This window comes from Microcaecilia unicolor, chromosome 7, assembly GCF_901765095.1.
Source record: "Microcaecilia unicolor chromosome 7, aMicUni1.1, whole genome shotgun sequence".
Lineage (NCBI taxonomy): Eukaryota > Metazoa > Chordata > Amphibia > Gymnophiona > Siphonopidae > Microcaecilia > Microcaecilia unicolor.
The window spans coordinates 43,633,684-43,652,252 of NC_044037.1; the positions used below are offsets into that span (position 1 = coordinate 43,633,684).

The 18,569-nt window shown below is 39.9% G+C and overlaps 1 protein-coding gene across 1 annotated transcript; it reads left to right on the forward strand.

Moving 5' to 3' along the window:
• The first annotated feature begins 7,388 nt into the window (after positions 1-7,388).
• On the forward strand, positions 7,389-16,375 carry MMGT1 (membrane magnesium transporter 1). The gene is made up of 4 exons (XM_030209089.1): positions 7,389-7,645; positions 13,542-13,594; positions 14,280-14,383; positions 15,958-16,375. Exons 1-4 carry the CDS (start codon positions 7,567-7,569, stop codon positions 16,118-16,120), a joined length of 399 nt encoding a protein of 132 aa, XP_030064949.1. The 5' UTR covers positions 7,389-7,566; the 3' UTR covers positions 16,121-16,375.
• Positions 16,376-18,569: the final 2,194 nt, after the last annotated feature.

Sequence of the window (18,569 nt, forward strand, 5' to 3'; positions counted from 1 at the left end):
TCAGGCATTTACAACAGGTGGGTCTTGAGTGTCGTTCTGAAGTGTAGATGGTCGTATATGGTTTTCAAGTCTTTTGGTAGTGCGTTCCATAGTTGTGTGCTGATGTAGGAAAAACTGGATGCGTAAGTTGATTTGTATACGAGTCCTTTGCAGCTTGGGTAGTGTAGATTTAGGTGCGTTCGTGTTGATATGGATGAGTTTCTGGCTGGTAGGTTGATTAGGTCACCGTATATGATTTTATGAACCGTAGTACAGATTTTGAAGGCAATGCGTTTTTTGATTGGGAGCCAGTGTAGTTTTTCGCAAAGGGGTTTTGCGCTTTCAAATCGTGTTTTTCTGAAAATTAGGCTTGCAGCCGTGTTTTGTGCGGTCTGACGTTTCTTTAGGATTTGTTCTTTACATCCTGCGTAGATTCCTTGCAGTAGTCAGCATGGCTCAGTACCATTGATTGTATCAGGTTGTGGAATGTTTCCCTCGAATTATAGCTATGTCATACAAGGTTCCACATTAGGAGTTACGGACCAAGAAAGGGTTCTGGGAGTCGTCGTTGATAATACACTGAAACCTTCTACTCAGTGTGTTGCTATGGCTAGGAAAGTGAATAGAATGTTGGGTATTATTAGGAAAGGTATGGAGAACAGATATGAGGGTGTTATAATGCCGTTGTATCGCTCCATGGTGCGACCGCACCTTGAGTATTGTGTTCAATTCTGGTCGCCACATCTCAAGAAAGATATAGTAGAACTGGAAAAGGTGTAGCGAAGGGCGTCAAAAATGATAGCGGGGATGGGACAACTTCCCTATGAAGAAAGACTAAGGAGGCTAGGGCTTTTCGGCTTGGAGAAGAGACGGCTGAGGGGAGATATGATAGAGGTATATAAAATAATGAGTGGAGTGGAACAGGTGGATGTGAAGCGTCTGTTCATGCTTTCCAAAAATACTAGGACTAGGGGCATGCGATGAAACTACAGTGTAGTAAATTTGAAACAAATAGGAGAAAAAGTTTCTTCACCTAATGTGTAACTAAACTCTGGAATTCGTTGCCAGAGAACGTAGTGAAGGCGGTTAGCTCGGCAGAGTTTAAAAAGGGGTTGGACGGTTTCCTAAAGGACAAGTCCATAGACTGCTACTAAATGGACTTGGGGAAAAATCCACAATTTCGGGAATAACTTGTATAAATGTTTGTACGTTTGGGTAGCTTGCCAGGTGCCCTTGACCTGGATTGGCCGCTGTCGGGGACAGGATGCTGGGCTTGATGGACCTTTGGTCTTTTCCCAGTGTGGCATTATTTATGTACTTATGTTTTCTATAATCCTGTACAGCGCCAAAATTTTCTTGAAGGTAGAGGAGTAAAGGAGCTGTGATAGATAAAAGTGGGGTTTCTTTTCCTCATTTTAAGTTTGTTCATATTTGTTATAGAGGGGCGTCAACTGTGCATCTTATTTAGGGGTATGTTTACTAAGGTGCGTTAGCATTTTTAACTCGCCTGTAAATTTAAAGTGCGTTAAACTCTAATGCGCCTATACATTTCTATGGGCACGTTAGCGTTTAATGCGTGTACACCATTTACGTGCATTAAAAACACTAACATGCCCATAGCGCCGCTTAGTAAACCTAGCCTTTATTTACCTTTTCTTTTTTTTATTGAGATATTCCTTCGAATATGTGATTTGTGATCTCCCTCCCATATGTGGTCTAGCAGATTTGTTTTTCAGATTTACTTTATTTCCTATAGATTGATTGTGGATATATATTGTAATACCTACTGAATGTCTATTTCTTTATTCATATTTCTTTGAATGTTTATTGAAATTGATAATAAATAAACCAAAAGGTGGTGTTTCTGACTTGTTTGGACTGCTTTGGGTCCTACTGATCTGTACATCTGCTGTCTAGAATTTTGGAAGATGGAAATGAGTAAATAAAAATTAAGTTTTGCATGTACTCTGTAGAAGTTGTTTACTTTTGCAATGTGTGTATAGATGCCTGTTCTGGTGTGTGCATGTGATAATGTTTGAATAACTGTCTCATGGCTATGATTTCTGAACATTTGGCATCATTAAAGGACAGACTTTTAAATGTCCAGTTGGGTATATATGCTAAACTCAACTTTGTTAAATGTTTCAGATATATCCATCTACTTGCTTACATGATATAACTGAATTCTATTATTCTGTCTCACTGTATTTTCAAATGTAAGCCATATTGAACCCAAGTTTGCTTGGGATAATGTGGGATATAAATGTAAAAAAAAACAAACAAACCAACAACAACAACTTTAACCTCCAACTTTTAAGGCACTACCTATCTAACTGGATGGTGATGGTGCAAGGAAAGCAAGTTTGGTCCAGTGAAGACTAACTCGAAATAACCTTTTTCTTGGCTGGGCTCTAGCATTACCATATTGAAAATGTGACCATGCCTCTGTGGTTGTGTTCCACTAATAAATTAAGAGATTAACTGGCTTTCTTGAAAGCATTATATAACCTTTGGATACATGACTAGGAACAAAATCATATACTTATTTATTCAATATTACAATTCCTCATGTATAGCCACAAAACAACCTTTTAGGATGGATAGTGTTCCCAATGAGCTCCTTTTATTATCAACCAGATGGAAGAGAGAAGAATTTTCAGTTCTGGCACAATATAAGTCATCACAAGAACAAAATATAAGAAAACCACTGGACTGCATTAGGGGTGTATAGCCCATTTAGTTATGTTTAAACAAAAGAGATCTGCATAAAACAAAATATTTATTTTTATTTTGAATGATAAAACCACTTGTCCCTGAAACATGCTCAAAACAGAATAATCCCATGTGTGTATCTATCATAGGGCCAGATGCACAAATCTTGCCTTGCTATTAACGTTTGCTTTAGACTGGTTCTAGCCAGTCTAAAGCAAACGTTTAGGTAGCGCTAATTTAACGAGGAAATTTTACGGCTGCTCTGGAGCTGTCGGACAGGAGAGAAGCACAAGCAGGAAGTTATAAAGGCTGCCTGCTTGTGCTTCCTACCTCTCACCTCCCTGCACCCCCCACCCTTGAACTTTTTTTTTTTTAATTTCCCTGGTGGTCCGATGGACCACAACACCCCCCTCCCCGCATCTTGTTATTTCATGGACCTCGTTACTGTGGTGGGGTTGGGTCTTTTATGGTACAAGCAGACAGAGCTCTGACCGGGCTTCAGACTGCAGCTTTACGACTAGGAAAAACTTGCTGCACTATCCTACTTCTAACTGGAGCCTTTGTTGCTTGTACTGATTTATTTCTAAGTTTATACTATGTTAGAGACTTCTTTTGGGGATAGAGGGGGAGAATCGGAAGGGGGGATGGACTGTTATCTGCATGACTGAGGGAGCTTTGTGGTTGCCCTAAGACTCAAATTGTTTTTTTTTTTTTTTTTTGGGGGGGGGGGAGAACTGGGGCAGTAACAGGATGAATGAATGTGAGTGGATGGATGCTTGGATGTTGAAGGGGTTCTATAGGGATGGGAGGGCTTCGGTAGAGAATCGGCAATCAAGTCTGGGGGTGGGGGGTGGCACTGACTCTGTTCAGGAGGTGCATGTTTTCTCTGGAACTATCTTGGCCCCTGTGGGGGGGGGGGGGTCCAGCTGGGGGATGCTTAGGGTAGCATACATCTCATAATGTATCTGATTTTAAAATGTTTCATTATTGCTACCACGTATTACATATTATGGTCATTTGCTTTAAACTTTGGTTGTTTTAATTTGTTTATCCAGACTTTACATGCACTTGGTTTTGCTTTTTAAACCCAAAGGTGAATCCTAAGGGTAGTTGAACAATTAGATATAAACTATGTTGTTTCTGACTTGTTTTGGAGTGCTTTGGGTCCTGCTGATCTGTACATCAGCTGTCTAGAATGTAGGAAGATGGAAATAAGGAAATAAAAATTAAAGTTTGGATGTACTCTGTAGAAGTTGTTTACTTTGCAATTTGATGGATGCCTGATCTGGTGTGTGCATGTGATAATCTTATTGAATAACTGCCTATGCTTATGGCTATGATTTCTGAATATGTGGTATCATTAAAGGACAAACCTTTAATGCCCAGTTGGGTATATATGTGCTAATCTCAACTTTCTTAAACGTTTCAGACATATTCACCTATTTGTTCCCATGATATAACTGAATTTTATTATTCTCTCACTGTATTTTTAATTGTAAGCCACATTGAACCCGACTTTGCTTGGGATAATGTGTGATATAAATGTAAAAAAAAAAATCCTTTAGCCTCCACCTTTTAAGACACTCCCTACCCATTGGATAGTGATGGCACAAAAGCAAGTTTTTTTTTCCAGTGAAGACTAACTCAAAATAACCTGTTCCATAGCAGGGCCCTAATATTACCATATTGAAAATGCGACTATACCATGCCTCTGTGGTTATGTGCCACTAATGAGTTAAACAATTAACTGGCTTTCTTGAAAGGATTATATAAACTTTGGATGCATGACAAGGGACACAAACATACACTTATTTATTCAATATCACAATTCCTCATTTACAGCCACGAAACAACCTTTTGGAGTGGACAATGTTCACAGTGAGCTCCTTTTATTACTGACCAGATAGAGATAAGTTTTTAGTTTTGGCACAATATAAGTCATCACAAGAACAAAATATAACAAAACCACTGGACTGCATTAAGGGCCTCTAGCGATATGCATAAAACAAAATATTTATTTTTATTTTGACTTATACAACCACTTGCCCCTGAAACGTTAAAAACAGAAAAATCCATTTGTGTATCTAAAAGGTAAACGTCTACAAAACAGATTATGTGATTCCATGTGCCCGTGCCCCAATGAAATGGGATTTTGATTCTACTTCCTTTCAGTATATTCCATCATCTTTATAACACCAGGCTTCTCATGGCAGATTACAACAGTTAAGATGAGCTCATCAGGAAACAGGATATCCTCACTGAAATCTGGCCATCAGTATTACAGTGAAGAAAAATGAGCACAAACTTCAGAGTTTATAATTGCTGTTTCTACCAGTTACAACAATTTTTGAATCTGTTTTAGTGATACTGAATAGTTTCTTTACTCCTCCACCTTTTAAGGCACTGCCTATCAGGGGCGTAGCCTCGGGTGGGCACAGGCCCATCCACTTTTGCACAAGGCCCACCCTAACTACCCCCCAACATCCCTTGCTGCCTTTTCTCCCGTGGCTCTGAGTCTGGCTGTGCTGTCTGCCTCTTTCTGCTCCTCCCCGTGCCTCTTCAGTGCCTGCAACTTTCTTTTTTGGGCCATCGCTGGCAGCGCTGCAATTCACACAGGCATTTCCCCCTGCTGCATCCAGCCGGCCCTCTCTGATACACTTCATGTTTATGCAGGGCTGGTTCTTTCTGGCTAGGGGGCCAAACGCAGTTGCCCTAGTTGTTCTCCCCTAACACCATCTCTTGAATGTGCTATCATTATATTTTGCACAGTATAGGAGAAAATGCATCTCTTTTTATTTCTCTGTGCTGTGCTACATGCAAGATCTGGCCCCTTGTGATTTCGATTTAATTTGTTTGTGGTCACTTATTCTGTATTTGGCATTTGTGTTCTCTGTGTGTGACCAAGTATTCTGTTAGCATCAATTTTCTATGTAGTATTCTATAGTACTTTGGCTTGTTCAGTTTTCTTGATAGATCCTCTTCAACCTAATGATGACCCCACTAGCCAAGTCCTTATCCAACCAAGGCCTTAACCCTTTCATCTATGCAGACGATGTTACAATATTCATTCCTTACAAATCTAAACTGACAAATCACAAACGAAATCAAGATCAGCTTGAACATCATGGACTCTTGGGCAAATGCATTTCAACTAAAACTAAACAAAGAAAAAATACACTGTCTCATCCTCTCATCCCTACACAGCACGGATAACCCCACAATTATCAACACCCCAGATTACACCCTCCCTATCTCAGACAGCCTGAAAATCCTCGGTGTTACAATGGACTGCAACTTAAAACTGGAGAGCCAAGAGACATCCACAACAAAGAAAATGTTCCACTCAATGTGGAAACTCAAACGCGTGAAACAATTCTTCCCAAGGGGAACATTTCGCAACCTGATAAAATCAATGGTACTAAGCAATGTAGACTACTGCAATGGAATTTATGCGGGATGCAAAGAACAAACCTTAAAGAAACTTCAGACCGCTCAAAACAGGGCAGCTAGGCTCATCTTCAGAAAAACGCGATTTGAAAGTGCAAAACCCCTTCGCGAAAAACTACACTGAGACATATTTTCAAAGCACTTTGGGAGGCTAAGTTCCATATGTTTCTATGGAACTTTGGGAGGCTAAGTGCTTTGAAAATAAGCCTCACTGGCTCCCAGTCAATGCATTGCTTTCAAAATCTGCACTCTGGTTCACAAAATTATCTACGGTGAAGCTCCAGAATACATGACAGACTTGATCAACCTACCAACTAGAAACACATCCGAATCAACACAAACGTACCTAAATCTGCACTACCCAAGCTGCAAAGGACTCAAATACAAATCAACTTGCGTGTCTAGTTTTTCCTACATAAGCACACAATTGTGGAACGCATTACCAAAAGCCTTGAAAACTACGAATGACCACCTAAATTTCCGGAAAACACTAAAAACGAACCTGTTTAAAAAGGCATACCCTACTGATCCAACATAAATGCCTGATCTCAGCAACACAACAAAACTAAATAACGTAATGGACATAACACAACTCTTCCGTTGTACGATTCCCTAGTGTGGCTGTGCCACATGAACTTTATCTTACCACAACATCACTTTGTATTTGTTTACACCGGAGTCTGTAATGCCTCTCCGGTACTATGTAAGCCACATTGAGCCTACAAATAGGTGGGAAAATGTGGGATATAAATGTAACAAATAAAATGTATTGATATTTTAGGGCCCCACTGTAATATTTAGGGCAAGCATATGTGTGTTGGGAGGACCGTGGCTCAGTGAAGGATGAAGAGTGCACCCTCTTGTATTTCCCCTAGCTCTCAATGTGGCCTGCAGCACTATTCCCGTTGAAGTTTTTGGGAGTGGGGTAGGTGTGCTGTAGGGGCTTGGGTGCATCAGGTGGCAAGTGTTTCTCTAGTGCCCAACTGGCCACCCAGAAATTGCCTTCTGGCTATGCTACTGCTTCCTATCCAATTTAAACAGCTTTAGACTTGTTACAGATGGACCAACAATAAAGAACGAAGTGAATGCAGCAGCTCAAAGGTTTGCTTGCTGTGTTTTGAGTGTACGGCAATGAGGGCTGTGCGGGAGAGTGGAAACAGAGATCAACCAAATTGGCTTCTTTGATTACAGTGGACTAGATAGGCTCACTTCCACGCCTATTAAACCTGCTTGGTCAGGGTGCTACTGTTGTTCATATCTAACAAGGTGAACAAAGGACAGGTTGACAAGTTTGGCGACGTCTGGCACAAACATGTTTAAAGCCTTAGACATCCTGTAATGCTGGAAAGTGTGCCACCACAGCCGTATGGGTTGTGACGTCATCAAAGTGCGCTGACGGTTCGCGTTCAGGCGAAAGTGTTTCTTGTCATGGCGTCTTCGGTCTGGAAAGGGATAGTCGGACTTGGTTTGTTCGCTTTGGCACATGCGGCTTTCTCAGCGGCCCAGCGTGAGTATAACAGCTAGTGTGTTTTTAAGCATGTGCCGCGTGTCTTTCCCGCAGCTTTAGCCAAGGATTGCCTCGAATGACGGATTCACCGAGGCCTAGCAGGACGCGGGTCAGGCCCGGGAACCCCATGCATATGAGCGTTAAATGACATGAAAGAATCTATGACAAAACTTGTATTCTACCGTTCTCGAATTACTGTCCTCTGTAAGTTGCATTCCCCACCCCGAAGCTCCTATGGGATGGAGCACGTCTACTTCACATGTACGGTACATTTATAATCTGAACGGCGGTAGATTGCTGTTATATTCTGTTAACCCTAGCTTTTACGAATCAGGATCGGTACAGAGAATTAAATTTAAAAGTTCTTAAGGGTTTTGGGAAGACGTCGGTGAAGGTCTGTGCAGTTTCTTTCTGTTGTAGACCTACTGTAAGATAACACGAATCGACTAATCTAGGTTTTGTTGCTACCCAGTTTCATGTGCCCAGTGGGGCAGAGTGACTGATACCTTTTTTCAGTTTACAGCGATTTTCATCCACCAGTTAGTAGATTTTTGAAGGCGAGAATCGTTTTAAGCGATTTTCATTCTAATTTTTTAATTTGCCGTTTAAACTCATGAAATGATTGCACTCTCAGACCTATTGAATAGAGGACCCATGCGGTATTTTGTAGCAAGACAGAGCTCATAGCTTTAGACACTTGGGGCCACGCAGTACCCAGCTAGGAGTAAGAGTGCACATTGGGCTCTGTGGATGGTAGGGATTGCCCATGGCACCGTCTTTAACTGTCGTGCCAGTATTTGCCTACCTTTGATTCTCAGTTTAGCTGCCTTCCTGCCCTCAAATATTTGTTAAACAATACACAATATTAGTAGAGTAATACAGGAGAGACAACTGGGTGGAGGTTACAGGCAAAGTCTCATATCAGATCGCAGTTAATTCAAATTATTGAACTGCTTACATTGTAATCATAGACTTATGCCTGCCTTCCTACCCTCAATGTCAAGATATCCAGAGTGATGCTAGTTGACATTGAGGGTAGGAAGGCAGGCATAAGTCTATGATTACAATGTAAGCAGTTCAATAATTTGAATTAACTGCGATCTGATATGAGACTTTGCCTGTAACCTCCACCCAGTTGTCTCTCCTGTATTACTCGACTAATATTTTGTATTATCAGTGATAAAAAGTAGAGTTAGAGCTGCATGCTTTGGCAGTAACTCAAATATTTGTTAGCAGATTTCCACTCAGTATTTTAAAGGGCACAATACTTTCTTTGAGCCACTGTATTTTAAAAGGACAATCAGATATCTCCCCCCCAACACCACCCCCATTTAAGAAGAAGAAGACTAGTCAATACATGACTTTTTTTTTTTTTTTTGGGGGGGGGGGGTTTAGTTTCTGTGCGTCAACTCTTCCCCTCTCTGACCATCATTTGATAACTTTCACACTTAAAACACCCTCCTCCCCAGTCCCGTTCAATCTTAACCAATACATTTAGGAATCTTCAGTCTATTGACCCTTCTACTCTGTCCTCCAGTGTTTCAAATCTCTTCTCTACCACTATGTTATCCAAGTCTGTCAATGAGGCTGTCTTTTCCTATAATACTATTCTCTCCTCTGCTCTGGATACTCTCGCTCCTCCCATTCCTCGTTCTGTAAAACATACCAAACCCCAGCCTTGGCTGACCTCTAGAATCCACTACCTACGTTCCTGTGCCCACTCTGCCAAATGCCTTTGGCTGAAATCCCGTGCCCATGCTGACTTCATACATTTCAAATTCTTGCTGACCTCCTTTCAGTCTGCTCTTTTACTTGCCAAACAGGACTATTACATCCAGTTGACCAATTCTCGTGGCTGAAACCCTCAACGTCTCTTTGCCGCACTGAACTCTCTCCTCAAAGTGCCTTCACCTCCATCCTCCCCCCCCCTTCACTTCCCCCCCCCCCGGACTCTGGCTGAATTCTTTATGATAAGGTTCACAAGATTAAACTTGAATTCTCAACCAGGTCACTTCCACCTCTCCTTCCCTTAGTCCATTCTCTCAACCCTCCAACCCCTGCTTCCTTTTCTGAAATTACTGAAGAGGAAACTACACATCTTATTTCCTCCTCGAAACTAACTACCTGTTTCTCTGATCCTATTCCCACTCATCTACTTAACACTATCTCTCCTACTGTCGTCCCTTTTATCTGTCATATCCTCAATCTTTCACTGTCCACTGCGACTGTCCCTGATGCCTTCAAACATGCTGTAGTCACACCACTCCTTAAAAAACCTTCATTGGACCCTACCTGTCCTTCCAACTATCGTCCCATCTCCCTCCTCCCTTTCCTATCCAAGATACTTGAACGTGCTGTTCACCGCCGTTGCCTTGACTTTCTTTCATCTCAAGCTATTCTTGATCCACTTCAATCTGGCTTTCGCCCCCTTCATTCAACTGAAACAGCACTTGCTAAAGTCTCCAATGATCTGTTCCTGGCCAGATCCAAAGGTCTCTATTCCATCCTCATCCTTCTCGAGCTATCTGCTGCTTTTGACACTGTTGATCACAAGCCTACTCCTTGATACGCTGTCCTCATTTGGATTTCAGGGCTCTGTTTTTTCCTGGTTTTCTTCTTTATCTCTCCCAGCGTACCTTTAGTGTATACTCTAGTGGATCCTCCTTTACTTCTACTTCACTGTCAGTTGGTGTACCTCAGGGATCTGTCTTGAACCTCATCTTTTCTCCATCTATACCCTTAAAGCTGGTCAAGAATATCCTCTTTGAGGACATGGCTGGAGCAGCTTTGCAATAGTTTTATAAAAAAAAATAAATGGAAAGCAGGGTAGCAAAAACCAAGGTCTTTGTGCTCCTTGAAGAGTTGTGATTGTCTACCGGGCCAATGAGAGCTCCAACTCAGTTCCTAAAATATGTGGGAACAGTATGCAGTACTCAACAGCCACGGTATGTTTGTTGAATGCGAGATTAGACAGGCTTCATGCATAAATATGGTAGTTCTTGGACATATTAGTTTAGTTCTCCTTGGATTACTGATTGATTTTGATCTGTGGCAACAATGTAGCAGATTGTCCCTTGGGAAAGGGCCCATATCCATCTGTTAGATATGACTCTTCTGACCAGTTGTTTCTGATGGACAGGGTTATTACAAGAGGCTTACTCTTTGCCTAGAGAGAGATGGTGAGCATGGACACTCCTAGGGATAGGAGGCACACTGTCTGGGGAAGGTGGTTAAGCAGAGAATCCAAGAAACTGATAAACAGGCTGGAGATCAGAGCCATCAGGTTGGCTATCCTAAGATTCCAAATCCTCCTGAAATGCAAAGTGATACAAGTCTTCTTGGACAATGCAACAGCTGCAGCATGCATAAATGAATGAGGAGGAGCCAGAAGCCCCCAAGGGCACCAAAACAGCCATGCTGTCTCAAATGAGCGCATATGCAGTAGCAATTGAAGTGCATATGTGCTTGTTTTGAGACAGCATGGCTTTTTTGGGTCCTTTTTCCCTGAGGTAGCTTGAAAGCAAAATGCTGGTCATTGTTGGTTGGACTGGAACATTACACATGCAGATAAGTCTCTCCAGTTATTTTGCTTCACTCATTTTGAATTAAACAGAGCATTTTATTTTTGATAAGAAGGAAGGATTTTATGCTGCTGAAGTAATTACCTTATATTTCCTGATGCACGGTTACACGGCTGAGGTATGGTTCTGAGGCTTTTTCCTGCCTCATCTAGTATTCTGCCATTTATGTTTCTGTGCTATTTTGTCTTGCCACATTTTGAGAGAGTGGTGATTTTGGTTATTTTCTGGTTCTCTTCCTTTTCTGTACTGTGATAAGGTTACTTGTTTATGGTAGCTGTTAACATCGGCTGTCTGTAGAGAGCCATATTTGAGGGTAAAACATGAGCACATCAGGTATACCAATAAAGAGTAATTTCTATGATTATGGTGGTCGTATATGGTTTATCCTGTATCTATTGCTCTTTAATCGAGCCTCTGTGCTTTGCTGAGAGCCATATCTAATGCTGGCAAAGTATAGTGTGACTTTGCATATAGTATCATTCTTCTTGTAGAAGGTAGTTTCACCCTTTCAACTACTTGTTGCCTAGTTGTGTGAGGCACAAATATGAGCAAGCTGCTAGACTGCTGCATCTCCTGGAAAGACTGAACCTTTCCAGAAGACCAATGTGGCTTTGTCTTTTTTTTTTTTTTTTTTTTTGGAGGTCCTCAAAGAGGTAAGGTGAATTTGAAAGCCATTTTGGCCAGATGGAGAGAGACTATCAAAGTGATATGACCCATACAAATGCAAAGCTCCAGAATATTCGAAAGCATACTTAATCAGTGCAAATGCAGCCTCCTAGGAGGAGGTCAATTGGGCAGTGACGTGACCTGGAGGCCAGAAAGCAAGTCGCCTTTAGAGAAGCAGTCCTGACAACTACAATGGATTCCTCCTGCCCCAGATGAAGAGGGATTTTGTATGTCTTGTTGATCTGGTATGAATGAAAAGGAAAGTACTGTTTTGTCTTACCTGATGTCATTCCTTGAGTCTTGTCAGTCCAGTCCAGGGGCCCCCCACTAAATGTAGATAATCTAGGAGCAAGAGAGAGCGTGGGAGATACCATGGATTGAATGTTTGGATATATGAGTGTAAACGTGGGACACTGTAAACTGCTGAGAGAAGGATGCCCTGGATGAGACGGATTTTATATTTTCCACAAATAAATTGATAATAAATTTTTTTAACCAAGTTAATACCTTTATAAAAGTGATCCTGTAATGACTTATGCCAAAATTAGCATCAGCCACCGTATATGTATATAGGGATACTACAGAACTCATGTGTGTATATATGTGTGTGTGTATGTATATAAAGACAATTACATAAAAATACATTGAGTACAAAATGTCCCAAATTAATAAATAAACAAAGTGGTCATCTTTTACACATTCCAGTTAATAAATGAAATTCATTCCCCACTGCTAATGTTTTGGCTGATACCTGTTTTTGTTAAGGAGATGCCGTGACTTGCTGAAAGTCAAACAAATAAAATTACTAACAGAACTGCTGTGTCCATGAAAATGTTGCCTGGGAAACAGAAAACAACTCAAAAAAAATTTTTTTTTTAATGAATGTAAATTATTCATATAACAAAACTTTTTTGTTTAAAAGCTTACCAAATCAGTTTTAACTCTGGCTGTTAAAAATTTCAGTTGATACCCAAGTTTTACAAAGAATTGGATCATGTAATAAGGGATGTGTGTGTATGCGGAGTTGGGGGGGGGGGGGAGAGAGACAAACATCCATAAGCTAGCAAATATGTTTTAGAATAATTTGAGGATCAGTTTTCGTACAGATAGGTTTTCCCAGCCATTTGTGGCCAGTCTTTTTTACATTGTGGACTGAGTTTACTATTGGCTAAAGTACAGTTATTCCTTACCCAATAACTGTTGTTCCTTCAGTCCTACAAGACCAGTGAAATATACCATCTCTTCAGCAGATACTACAGAGCAAGCTCTGTTATATTCATCTGTGTAGCAGGTAGCTTATTGTTAGGTTTTTTTTTTTTTTATGTCTTCTTAACACTGCTTTCCCCATGGGACTTAACAGTGGAATCCATTGGTCAGTGTCTGGATTTTTCAGAGCATCTAAAAGCATTTTGGTTTAGCGCATGCCCCTAGATGTCAATTGAGTTGAAATGTTTGTTGAAGCAAATCCTTGTCTCTTTTAATAGTTCAGCTCTTCTGCCCACCAAGGGGCAGCTTGTCCATTGCTTGGGCCAGCTCTTCTCTCGGGTGCTAAAATTTAGCTGTCTGTCTAGCTGTGGTAATGAGGTATGTACTGAATGATTTTGAAGTAGAAACGCCATGTTTTTTTTTTTTGTTTTAATATTTTGCAGATCGTTCTTATATGAGATTAACAGAAAAAGAAGATGAAACATTACCCATAGATGTAGGTATTGGTTAATTTATTTATAAAAATGTTTCTGTTTTTAAAAATTGTTATAAAATATGCTTTCAAATGTCAATTCACTTTTTATTTCAAGTTCTTTTCTACAGTTTTTGTCGTTAGACCTTTTCAAGAGATTTTTCTCAATAACACTAAGCTGTGATATTTTCTACCTGTGTCTGTCCACCACCAAAACTGGACTACTTCTGTTCAGAAATCTGTGCTTATAGATCATGGGTTGTTGACTTTCCTAAAGCATCTGTAAAGAAGTTTTATCATTACATTAATATTGGACTTCAGTGCCGTCCCCAGAAATTTTTGCCAGCCAGGTGGCATGAAGGAGTAACTATGTAGGAGGGAAGTATAATGTAGTAATATAAAATTTTCTAAGTTAGCCAGGTGGTTTGTAAATTCAGCTGGCTGGTAAAATCAGCTGGCATAGTGCACCCATTCAAGAGGTCCTGGTGAGAACACTGTACTATTTCAAGACAGTGAACATAATCCCCCTTATAATTTGGGTTATTCTATGGCAGGAACGGGAACCGTTATAAATAATGGCAGTTTTCTCTGGATAGAGCTTGGAAACAACTTGCTATGTGTCTAACAGCTCCTATCAGATGACATTTAGCTTACAAGTATTTTCCTGTATTTCCTTTGTAACCAGTTACTGTTTTTATTGCTCTTACAGATAGTGCTTCAGACACTTTTGGCTTTTGTAATTACCTGTTATGGAATTGTTCATATCGCAGGAGAATTTAAAGACATGGATGCTACTTCAGAACTAAAAAATAAGTATGTGTTCTATTTCTCACCAGTATATTAGTTTGAATAACAGTGCAAGTGGAAGGGCGCCAAAGCTTTGGTTTTATTTTTAAGGGTATCTAGTTTATGTGAAATTAATATTTTTCAGATAGTGATGCAAAACTTTTTTTTGTTGTTGTTCAAATCCAACATACTTGACACATGCTATATATGTAAATGCAGAAAGAACAATGTACAGTTAATTACTTATTGGATCTTAATAGTCCATTTATCCCTTCTGATGAAGATTCTGGTCAGAACAACTGTTAGAATTTTATGCGCTGCATTGTGTATATAGGTTAAGCACTTTCTCTACTATGTATATAACTTGGGGGTCCTTTTACAAAGGTGTGTTGAAAAATGGCTTGCAGTAGTGTAGGCGCGGGTTTTGAGCACATGCCAATCCATTTATTAGGACGCCTGTAAAAAAGGCCTTTTTCAAACTTTTTGCAGAAAATGGACGTGTGGCAAAATGAAAATTGCCACACATCCATTTTGGGTCTGAGACCTTACCGCCAGCCATTGACCTAGCGGTAAAGACTCACGGAAACCGGGCGGTAATGACCTTCGTGCGCCAAAAATGAAATTACCACAAGAGCCACGCAGTAGTCGGGCAGTACCGCCAATTTGGCGCACATTGACGCTTACGCGGCTTAGTAAAAGGGCCCCTTATTTTCCAAATTCTTTGTTGTCCACAGTTCCTATATATTGGGATCACTTCATCTCTTTAAGATTTTTTTTTGTTTGTTTAAATGTGGTGTCACCCCATGTAAAGTTTTGCAGACTTGTTAATGCAGAGAGGCTTTTATTCATCTGAAGCTTTCTAGGCTTGAGTCGCAAACTTTTCTCTCCTATACCAGACACTAGTGCTGAAAAGTCTAGTTGTTTATATACCTCTCTATTAGTCACCCTCTCACAACCCATGGTTTACCAGGAACTGTTTGAGCATTAGCCTTTTGCTCTTTAAAAGGACTGCAAAGGTCCTTTCTTTATCTTCGCGTTGACAGTTTTCAGGTTGGAAATAGCTTAGGAGCAAATTAGTGGATTCATCACATGAGTGCTGTAAGATTGGCCCAGTTTCTGTGCTCTAAAAATAACTTTTTCTTAACTTGGAATGTTGGACAGTATTACTGGGTCCAGGTCAGAAAGTAGCACAGGTTTGCATATATACCAAACACACATCACTGAAAAAGAGAACAAGTAATACTCATCCCGAAAATGGCTCCAGAGAAAAATCATTCCACTTTGGGGACCTGAGCTAATTAGCTCTCCACTATATTTGGTGTGTTGATTTGCAACACTATTAGGAACATAGTCACGTGGGACTACTTCACTATCTCAGGAGAAGTGGTCTGTTTAATCAGTGCATTACAGGTGTAAAGGCTTTGAATTTTCTGAGGCTACATGATATGTGTTGAACACAGTGTTCCAAAATTAAGCTTTGTTAATAATCATTTGCAAGGAGTAGAAGGGTAATCTGTATCAGCTGAAGTTCTGCTTTGTGATTTTTTTTTTTTGTTTGTTTGTTTTTAATCCGTATATTACATTTATTTACTTTTTCAAAGGACATTTGACACACTAAGGAACCATCCATCGTTTTATGTATTTAATCATCGTGGTAGGGCGTTGTTCCAATCCTTAAATACAGAGGATTCCTCGCCAAGTCACCCTACACCCACGTCCAACGCATCTCTGAAGTTAAGAAAACTTGAATCTCTGCGCCGCTAAGATTTTTACAGATGCTAATGGAACAGGACACTGAGATGTAATATTGCAGTTTGAGATGTAAACTTTTTTTTATTTCTGGAGCAGTATTTATATTGATCTTCCAGACTTTCTAAAGTAAATAAAACTAAGGACATTCTTTGTACACTGTTAAATGAAAATGAATGAATTGTGAATTAGTAACGCAACATAACTTATTGCCATAATTATGCTGTGAAAATGTTGGATCTTTCATACATTAAACAATGTTACGGTTGATTCAGTTTAGCAGTTTTGTTTAAGAAAGTAAAAGTTGAAATGGGATTGTTTTAAGCTGAGTTTCTCTTTTGGGTTTGAAGGTTCCTGTTTTAATATTATGTTTTTTGTGTTTTGCTGTCTTGCAGTAAAGCAGCTTTGGTACAAGAAGCACTGCATGCAAAGGTTGTCGCAGCTTCTGGCCAACATAGCTAAACAAAGCTTTTAAACTGTTAAAGACCAACGTAATTTATATAGCATGGCATACAGTGCGGTGGAAACTTCATATACAGTAGCCATAATATCGCTCAGCTATGCTATATCCTATCCACACAAAGCTTCATAGGAAGTCTCTCCCTCGAGCATAAAGCTCATAATACATATGCAGTGAATTACCATGTTGGGTTGCCATTGTAAAAAAAGCTTTGTCTTATGTTAGTAGTAGTACACCCGTCATATATTTAACTTCCACCCTAGAAAGAGACCTTGGTTTTAATATAGAAAAATGAATTATGTTTCAGAAGGTTGGTTATTACTTCAGTTTTCGCTTTTTGTGTGAAAATGCTTTTTCTCTCCTGTTGAATAATTTTAATGAATGCTCTGCTTCTCAGCACAGTTTGGGAATTGGTGTACAAGTTTGATTGCTTGGTTGAGCATGTGTGAGAGAAAGGTGAATAATTTTTATTATGGTAATTACTTTAACTTATTTAACAGTTTTGTTGGTATTGCCATCAAATTTACTTTTCTCTACAGCAGCCTGCTTTTAGTGACAGTACTGGTCAACTAAAGTAGTATCTGGTTAGAGCATTTACGTTAGTTCTATTGCAGTATTTAGGAAACTAATGTTGAGCCAAAGTAAACTTGTTATGTAACTACTGTGTAGCAAGAATGCTATCTGTATATAGCTGAAGTGATGAGAGAATATACCAACTTCTCCCCTCCTTCAGTCTTTTGCCAGTGGTGAAGTTTCTTCCTGCTCCTTTTAGACTTCCAAGTTGCCAGACAACAGCCCGTAGTGGGGCTATGCAACCATGAGCTTCATTAGTGGAAACTTCTTTTTTTCCTTGTAAAGAGCATTCAAATGTTTTGTTCTAAAAAAAGATGTAACAGTTCTTCAAAAATGCGCATCACGATGGCAAACAAAGCAATATTAAAAATAAAAACATGATAAAGTGGCTAGCACAATTTAATCAATATATACAAATCAATTATCACTATAAACAATATAAACCTTTGCATGAAGGATGGAAAAAAAGGCCACACTGAAAACCCATCTCTTTGTCCCTGTTGTTGCCTTTTATCAGCAGTTGTTCCCCCTCAGTAGGGTGGGTCTTAAAAAGCTGGCCCAGAACTATCCTAGATAGATGTGAGGGGTCCTGGTAGCTGCTCTAATCTTAACATATGACTTAATTAGTCACAGAATCCCTATAGAGATCCTATGCAAGTTACAAAGAAAAAACCCAAACAATAATGGGGAAACAGAATATAAAATCAAATAAGATAAGATGGTTGCGGGAGCTAGGGTGGTAGAAGTAGTGCTGATTGGAACAAGCCTCCTTTGAATCTTGCTGCTTGCCTTTCTACAGTGGGCTGTGCCTTAATGATGACATTCCTCAAAAAAAAATTACACAATGGGTTTTTACATTTTGTTGTATCCCTCTTTTATATGCTCTTCAGTTAGCATACTTGAGTGGGAGCCTTCTCTGGCTAAAAAGGGCAAACTCTGGGACTCGCTACCCAATGAGGGTCGCATAGTTGCAATAGCCGTCTTTCTTCCCTTGCCAGGACTGTGCACCGCACTCCAAACCTGTTGACATCCAGCCAAACCTCAGACAGAAAATACGAGTCTGCAGCACTAATAATATTGGTCCCTGCCCAAGAGTCTGCTTGGCTGGTCCACCCAGGCCCACTTCATAAATTTTCAGTTTTGATTGTATCTATTTAAAACTTGTAGCTAAAGATAATTTTGCATGTTTCTTAAATTATTAAAAAAACTATATATTTCTGCATTCTCCTAATAGGTAGGTACCTTTCTTTGAGTCTGTAGCACTTGCACTCTACATTCTGTTAGTTGCCTAGTATTTAAACCAGGCATGAAACATTCATAAGCTAAAGTGCAACCTCTGGTTTTTACCAGACATGTTTTCAACCATGGAATGCCTTTTACAGTTGAGCAACTTAGTAAAATGTTCTAAAAGCTGTAAACTTTTAGTTTAAT